The sequence below is a fragment of the Phyllostomus discolor genome, chromosome 5 (assembly GCF_004126475.2).
Source record: "Phyllostomus discolor isolate MPI-MPIP mPhyDis1 chromosome 5, mPhyDis1.pri.v3, whole genome shotgun sequence".
NCBI classification, from domain to species: Eukaryota; Metazoa; Chordata; class Mammalia; order Chiroptera; family Phyllostomidae; genus Phyllostomus; species Phyllostomus discolor.
Window position 1 is genome coordinate 2,928,394 of NC_040907.2, and position 7,711 is coordinate 2,936,104.

General features: G+C 65.9%; 1 protein-coding gene across 1 annotated transcript; it reads left to right on the plus strand.

Moving 5' to 3' along the window:
• The first annotated feature begins 5,510 nt into the window (after positions 1–5,510).
• HES3 (hes family bHLH transcription factor 3) lies at positions 5,511–7,126 on the plus strand. Its single transcript, XM_028511561.2, has 3 exons — positions 5,511–5,694; positions 5,817–5,898; positions 6,277–7,126. Exons 1-3 carry the CDS (start codon positions 5,614–5,616, stop codon positions 6,654–6,656), a joined length of 543 nt encoding a protein of 180 aa, XP_028367362.2. The 5' UTR covers positions 5,511–5,613; the 3' UTR covers positions 6,657–7,126.
• The last annotated feature ends 585 nt before the right edge of the window (positions 7,127–7,711 follow it).

Consider the following 7,711-nt stretch of genomic DNA (forward strand, 5'->3'; position numbering starts at 1 on the left):
CCGCCCAGGATGGCTATGAATGAGGCCCCACACAAAATCGTAAGTTTCCAAAAAAACCTTTTTTTTCCTTATCAGTCTTCATTGGCGTTTGCGTATTTAATGTGGGGCCCAAGACAATTCTTCTTCCAGCGTGGCCCAGAGATGCCAGAAGGTTGGACACCCCTGTGGGACCCTACCAGCCCCACCTTAAAGAAGGAAGGACGGGGAAGCAGGCCAGCCCGCACGTGGTCTGTCCAGAGGGAAGGGAGTTTTTAGAAGTCACTGGAGTTGCCAAGTCTGTCAGGGCTCAGGGTTCAGAGGCCAGTGATGGAGGCGGTAGGCAAGTAAGCACATATATTCACACGCTGGCATCGGCCCAGAGGAACAAAGCAACACGAAGAGATGCACACAGAGAAATGGCGACGTACACCAAGGCACAGACTGGGGTACACGCACACAGGCCCTCCCCCCCCAACCACAGAGGAAAGCAGTCGGATCAGACACACTCACTCACTCACCCAGCTGTTTGACGCGCCCCTCCCCCGCCAGCCCCGGGGAACAACAAGCCTACCAAACACCGAGAAAACAAAGGAAAACTGCTCAGCCCTGGGATGCCTCACTTGCCTTTTCGTAAATAAGCATCTGAATGTGTTTTGTTCTAGGAGCTGCCAGGCCAGCACAAAGGGAGCCCTTTCTCATGCAGGAAGGTCCCTCAGCACACCCCAACCCCCCAACCCCCCCCCATCCTGCCATCTGCCCCCAAGCCGAGGTGAGGTGGCTTCCACCCCTGGCCAAGTCAGCAGCTCTCCTGTTTACAGAGTCCTGAGAACCACCCCTCCGGTTCCCAGGTAAAAACTGCAGGCTGAGGTGAAATCGGGCTTCCTTTTCTTCAGCGGATTGCTTTGTCGAGCAAGAGAGAACGGAGGTGAGGGAGGGGATGCCCGACCAGCAGCAGGCAGGTGCAAGGGTGGGCAGTTACCCAGCACCTTCACCCGCATGGTCTTCCCGAGACGAAAAGTTTGCTCCTCCACAAGCTTGGCACCAAGTAGGGGAAAGCTCAGAAACTGGGCCCCTCCCTCCTCCCTGCTGGTGGGTCCCCAGAAAGTCGCTCTTCTAGTGGCCTACTGCGCCCCTTGTCACTCACAGGCCTGATGCAGTTCCCACGTGGCGGTGGGGGTGGGGGTGAGGCCGTCCACTGTGGCTGGGCTCTCCCCAGGAGGGAATCCCGGTCCTCCAAAAGTTTGCTTTTCCCTCCCGGGGCCATTCCGGGCTCCAGGCATTAAAGCCTCCTCTCTCTGGTCTGGAAATGGGTAAATGACGCGTAATTTATGAGCACAGCAGCCCGAAGTGCGTAAGTCACATGCGCACAAAGCGGCCGGGTAAATATTTAAAGATGAGAGCCAGCTGGGGAGAAACACAAAGGGCCGGGACAATGGGGGTCTCTCTGAATTCACTCTCCCGGAGCTGGGCCAGCCCGGTTCAGTGTTGATGCACTCACCAGAGTCCCAGCCTTTGTCCCCGGGAGGACCCTCGGCTGCCGAGCTATTCGGAGCCCAACGCTGCCAAAGAGAGTTAAACAATCGCAGCCTCTCCGACCCCATCTGGAGACAATGGGCTGGGTCATTCCAGTGCTTTCGCTGTGTCCCAATAGTTAATTACACGGAGCAATCACTCCATCCCACTTTGAAATGCACCTGCGGAGGGGGACGGTGCCTTCCTCCCACCAGTCGCCGCACTCCACGTGGCCTGGGCCGCGCTCACCGGGGACAGCTGCTTTAAGGGCCTGGGGCTCCCGCGCGAGGCACAGAGGCTGCCCAGGGCTGCCACCCGCAACGGCTGGTGGAATGTCGCTGGGCCTGCAAATGCCCTTCCCACCTCCTTTCCTGACTTTGAATTGATGTATAATGTCTGGGGGGGTGTGTGTGTGTGTGAGTTTTGCCAAAGTCAAGAAAGCCGAAGGGGAGAGGGAGGGCAGAGACACAACAAGGTACTCTTTGCCTTAAACTCCTGAGTGTGAGCAAGCAGAGGGCGCTGAACAGCCCAGGAGACCCCCAGAGCCCCCCGCAGGTAGAGAAGGTATTTGTGCCAGGACGGGCAAGGGCGGCCTCGGTCACCCCAGTGCTCTGCCTGGACTTGTGCTCCTTTCCAAGCGCCCTGGGGACCCCAGATCCTAAAGATGGAAAGGGAGTCGCTGGCCTACATCTGAGCTTGCATAAGCCGGGCCTCTGAGTGGGTCGTGCCCTTCCCGGCAGCTCCAGCTTGCCCGCAAGCCCTTCCTCCCGAGTGCAGCCAGGGAGGACTCGGGGTGAACCCGCGGACGCGCCTCCACTTCGGAGGCAGAACGCCTCGCCGGCCCTGGGGCGCCTTGGAGGCCTGGCCTGCCCGAGTGGCTGTAGATGCCCGGACGCAGGGCTGGCCAACAGCGCCGGGGGGAGGGGAAGGAGGTGGCATTGGGCCCCCAGCCTGGGCCTCCTAGAAGGATCTCCGTGGAGACTTACTTATCAACTATCTTCCTCAGTAACCTCGCCTTTAGCTGAGTGGGGGAAGTGGCTGCCCAGAAGGAGCCAGAATTGGGGTCGCGCGGGGATGGGGGAGGGGGAAGAAACTGTCTTCGAGCTCGGGGAAAAGGGAGGGTGGGACCCCTTTCAGCCGCGAGTTCGGTGCGACCCTCAGTCGACTTAAAACGAGATTGGTGGCGGGGTGGGGGCACTCGGGGGAGGGGTGGGGAAGCTCGGGAAATGGAGCCAGGCATCAGCCTAGCCGGGGACACCGCTGTGTGAGGACGTGCGGGGGGGGGGGGGGGGGGGGGCGGGGCGCAGCGGGCGGTGCGCGGGCGGAGGTGGGGGCAGCGGGGGCGGAGCTGGACCGTGGAGAACGCCGCCCCGCCAGCCTCGCCTCCCGCAGCCGAAGCAGAACATTGCGAATTAGAGCATTTTGCGGTCAATTTTCCACTGCTTAAGAAGCACTAAGCCACCCACGTGAGCGGCCACAGCCTGCGCAGCCGGGATCCCTGGGCACCGGCTCCAGACTAGCGGCGGCCTGAGGAGCTGTGGGTGCCGGGGTGCAGGCGGGAGCAGCCTGCGGGCCCCTTTATGGTGGCCCTAACTCCGGAGAGGGGCCGGCCCCGCGCCCCCGCTGCGGGCCGCGAGAGCCGCGCGGAGGGCCATTGGTTTGCTAATGCGCCAGAGTTGAAAGGCGCGGGCGGCGGTTTATGGGGAGGGATCGTAATTAGACGACAAATTGCCCCGCTGCCCGCGCCGCTCGAGAGCGGAGGCGGGGTTGGGGGGTTCGCCAGGGCCAGGCGCGCGCCCAGCCTGGGTGCAGATGCGCTGCAGCTGGAAGCCTGCGCGCGGCGGGGCGCCCCGAGCTTGGGCCCAGGGGGCGGGGGCGGGCTCCGCTTTGTGGGGCCTGCACAATGCCCTTAACGCTCGGCTGCCTCCTTTGTGCCGAGCTGCGCCGCCCGCCCGCCCCGCGGCTCCTTTGGCGCCTTTGTACAGCGCCGCCGCTCCCCCTAGCCAGAGCCAGTGCATCCACGCTGCTCGGGCCCTGCCAGCCTCGGCGCTTCAAAGCTGCCTGGCGCGTGCCAGCACCCTCCGGCCGCCGCGCGCCCGGGGCCCGGCCCGGATCTGGCCCGCGGGCCCTGCGGCCAGGAAGGAAGAGCACTCCAAGCCGCTGTGGCCGCAGCCTCAGCCTGAAAGGAAGGCGGGGCTCCGTTCTCCACGCTGCTGGGCACTTGGGGACATGCTGGGCTACCCCGGCAGGGCGCTTCAAGATCGCGGGCGAGGGCGGGGAGGGAAGAGAACCCCCGCTGGAGGGAGTGGGAGGCCCACCCAGAGCCTAGCAACTTCCCCTGCCCCTCCCCCTCCCCCTGCGGCCCTGCGAAGGCCAGTTCCTTCATTTCTCTGCCGCAGGCCTTCACCGGGGACTTTTGCGTCCCTACGACTTGCCCCTCGCCCTCAACGCAGCTGCGGGGACACGCATTGCCCAGAACCCCACTTCACAAGCATGGAAACCGAGGCTGTGGGAGGCCCGTGCAGGGAGAGGCGTAGGTGTGAGCCCAGGGTCTCCCCTGGACGCCAGCCTTCCCGCCAGTCACAGCTCCCGGAGTTCCGCTCCTGCGCCCAAACCCAGGACGGCCCTGCAGTCCTCCTGGGGCCGAGCCCCTCCAGGGCAGGCGCCTCCTCCCGGAGGCTCCCTGGGTCTCCAGCTACAGCCAGAACTTGAACAGAGGTTGGGGCCCCAGACCTCCGAAAGCGCGGAATGATGCCCTCCCAGATGATCAGTGGCCTTCCCTGCCCCCTCCCTCCTCCCGTTTGCTGGGACCCAGGGAAGGCTGTTGGGAGTCAACTCCCCGGCTCTCCCGGGGAGGGGAAGTGCTCTCTGAGCCTGTGCTGGCCGGCCTGCGCTGGCTGGACGCCCAGGACTGGACGTGCGGAAGGCCGTCCTGGGTCGCCCTGGCCCGAGGCTGCTGCCTGCAGCTTGTCCTCCTGCCCTGGAAGAGTGTGGTCCCTAACGAAGTCAGAGGGCACCTGAGCCCGGGCTGCATCCCGGCGCAGCAGGGTCCGAGTCCTGAGCCCCTTGGTGCAACAAGGAGGAGGCAGGCTGTGGCCCTGCGGGCGGGCTGCACGCTTTAATGGGACACATGTCTCTGTGTGGCCCTGGGGGCCCAGGCCGCGCCGGGCTTTGAGCGGCCACAGGCAGAAAATTGCTGCATTGTCCCTGCCTCAGGGCTGCTGATGCGGCGTCGCCAGCCTGGACAGAGCGTGAAGCCCGCAGGGAGCCTTTGCTGGCGGGCGCTTGCTGCCTCCTCACCTTCATCGGGCCGGCAGAGGCCTGGTGCTCTGTCACGGTCATGAGCGGGGCTGGAAGCTGGAAGGCCCCAGGGGGTGCCCCAGAGAACCCTTGGAGATAGGAGCAGCAAGGCCTAGGCAAGTAGGCCTGGTGGTGGGGCCCAGAACCTGGGGACACTGGGATGGGACAGGCATAGGAGGGGCCCCGGCCCTGGGAAGTGATGGGGCTGAGAGGGATAAAGAAAAGGCTGGGAGCCCTGGCTGGCATAGCTCAGTGGATTGAGCATGGGCTGTGAACCAAAGTGTTGCAGGTTCGATTCCCAGTCAGAGCACATGCCTGGGTTGCAGGCCATGACCCCCAGCAACCACACATTGATGTTTCTCTCTCTCTCTCCCTCCCTTCCCTCTCTAAAAATAAATAAATAAGTAAAAAAGAAAAGAAAAGGCCGAGAAAGGGTAGAAGGGGTCCCTCTCTCGGGAAGGAGGGAGGAGGCGTCCTGGGCCATGAAAGGGAGTCAGGCAGAGGGAGGTGGGGAGTTTACCGGTGTGTCCCCCCTCGTCCCCTCCTCTCCAGAATTCCTGGAGTCCAGGGCCATCTCATTGACATGCAAACGAGGGGCCCCTATAAAGGCCGTGCTGCCGCCCGAGGGTGCAGACACGAAAACATGGGCACTGAGCCCGAGGCCCGGGGCAGCCCCAGCGGCCCTGCGGGCAGATTGCGAAAGGTCTGGGGGTCTGAAGGGCTCGGGGCGGGGGCCCTGCCAGGCTGGCAGGGGCACGCAGGACCGGAGGGCGGGGGCCCTGCACAGTAACAGCCTCTGGCCCCCAGGTCTCCAAGCCGCTGATGGAGAAGAAGCGGCGGGCGCGCATCAACGTGTCGCTGGAGCAGCTCCGGGCGTTGCTGGAGAAGCACTACTCGCACCAGGTGAGCCCCGGGGCTGCCGTGGCGGTGGTGGTGGTGGCGGTGGTGCTGCCGGGCGAGGCGGTCCCTGCCTCCCCTCCTCCGGCCCCAGCGCCCCCGCTGAGAACCCTCTCCACGCCCCACAGATCCGGAAACGCAAGCTGGAGAAGGCAGACATCCTGGAGCTGAGCGTCAAGTACATGAACAGCCTCCAGGACTCGCTGCAAGGTAGAGGCGGACCCTGGAGGGCCTCGGGGGGAGGAGGGGAGGAGGGGGCCTCCTGGGGTCAGAGCCACGCACAAGGCCCGATGAAGGGGGGATGGACGGAGAAGGCAGCGCGGGGCAGTGGGCAGCTGCGTGAGGAGGGGCCCGGATTGCGGGAGGGGGGAGGCAGCCAAGGCCCCGCAGGCTGTGGGGTTGCAGTCCGAGGGGAAGAAGGTCTCGCCCCGGCAGCGTTCCTGTTGCCTCCCCTCCCCTCCCTTCTCTTCTTCCCCTCCACACCTCTCCCCTCCCTTCCTCTGTCTTCTCCACACCTCCCCTTTTCTCTTCCCCTCGTCTACGCTGCCCTCCCCTCCCCATTTCTCCTGCCCGCTCCCCTCCCCGCAGGGCTCTGGCCGGTCCCAAGCGGAGCCGAGCACCCGCCGGGCTTCCGCGGCTGCCTGCCCGGAGTGAGGCGGCTTCTGCGGCGCGGAGAAGAGGGCGGCGGCGGCGGCCTGCGCTGCCCCCTGGCGCACGAGGACGCGGGCGGCAGCACCACGGACAGCGCCACTCCCGGCCCTGAGGCGCCCGCGGCGTGGCGCGGCCCCTGCGCCCCGGCCGTCTGGGTGCCCGATTCGGCCGCCGGCGGCTCGGGGTCCCCACCGCCCCAGCCCCTCCTCCCCGCCGCTCTCCCCGTCCCGTTCCCCAGCGTCTCGGCCTCGCAGCCGGCGTCTCGCCACCGCGCCGAGAGCCCGGGGTCGGGGCTGCGCCTGTGGCGGCCCTGGTGAGGCCCAGGGGTGGCCTCGGACTCGAGCGGGCCCCCATCGGCTGTGCGGGCGCAGTTTCGAGCGCGCCCGTGAGGACGGCCGGGACCTGTGCGCCCGTCCTGGTCCCGGGGTGAAGCTGGCCAGAGGGTGCGGCGTGCCCGCAGGGAAATACACGGAGACATGGGGCGCCCCGGGCTGCTCCCAGGCCCAACCCACCCCCACCCCAGCCCCACCCGCTCGAGCTGGCCGCGCTCTCTCCTCTCACCTCTAAAGGGGCTGCGAGGGGGTGTCCGGGGCTGCGCCTGTTTCCCAGGGCCCGGGGCGGGCAGCCCGCCCCCGCCCCCGCCCCGCAGCCGCGCCGCGGTGGGAAGGTCGCAGCCGCGCTGGCGCAGAGCAGGCCCCTCGCAGCGAGGAGAATCGCTGCCCCGCCCCGGCCCATTCAACCCGCCGGGGACGCCCGGTTCCCACCGGCACAAAGCACGCCGGGCTCGCCCCCACCCTGGACCCTCTCGGCTTCCAGGGGTCCCACCCCCTCCGCACGCGGCGCAGCATCCTCGCCTAAGCCCTCGAAGAAGCGCCTCCCGGAGTTGCCCTGCCCCGCAGCCCGCCCGGAGCTCACCCTGGAAATGCCAACACCTCCCGGTGCACCCGACGCTGAGCCCCGCAGCTCTTGGGGGGCCCCGACCACCGTCACGCCAGCTTGACGGCTGCTGGAGTGAAGCCAAGCACCTCTCGGGGGAGAGTTCACCCCTTCCCACTCTCCAAAGACCGAGGTGGCTCCGAGGAGCCCCTGCCTCTGGGTTTCTGGGGCCACCTGACACGTACGATGCTTGACGGCCCTCGGAGCGCTGGGCACCGGTTTCGGGGGTCCCGCCTGGCACTGGAGGGGGAGACTCGGGAGGGGTAGGGAGTGGGCGGGATTCTCATGTTGTGCCCAGGAAGGGATTTTAGCACCTCCTCCCACCAGCTTGAAATCCAGAACAAAGACAGTGCAAATCTGTGAAATGGGCACAAAGAAACGAGGACAGTTCTATCGTGTTCCAGGATGCCCGCTTCAGTGCATCCTTTTGAACTGC

Excerpts from the sequence above, each read along its gene's own strand:
- HES3 (XM_028511561.2), top strand. The coding sequence starts at position 5,614 with ATGGAGAAGAAGCGGCGGGCGCGCATCAACGTGTCGCTGGAGCAGCTC. Across the intron at positions 5,695-5,816 it reads AGAAGCACTACTCGCACCAG|ATCCGGAAACGCAAGCTGGA; the intron begins GTGAGCCCCGGG and ends CACGCCCCACAG. Across the intron at positions 5,899-6,276 it reads CCTCCAGGACTCGCTGCAAG|GGCTCTGGCCGGTCCCAAGC; the intron begins GTAGAGGCGGAC and ends CCCTCCCCGCAG.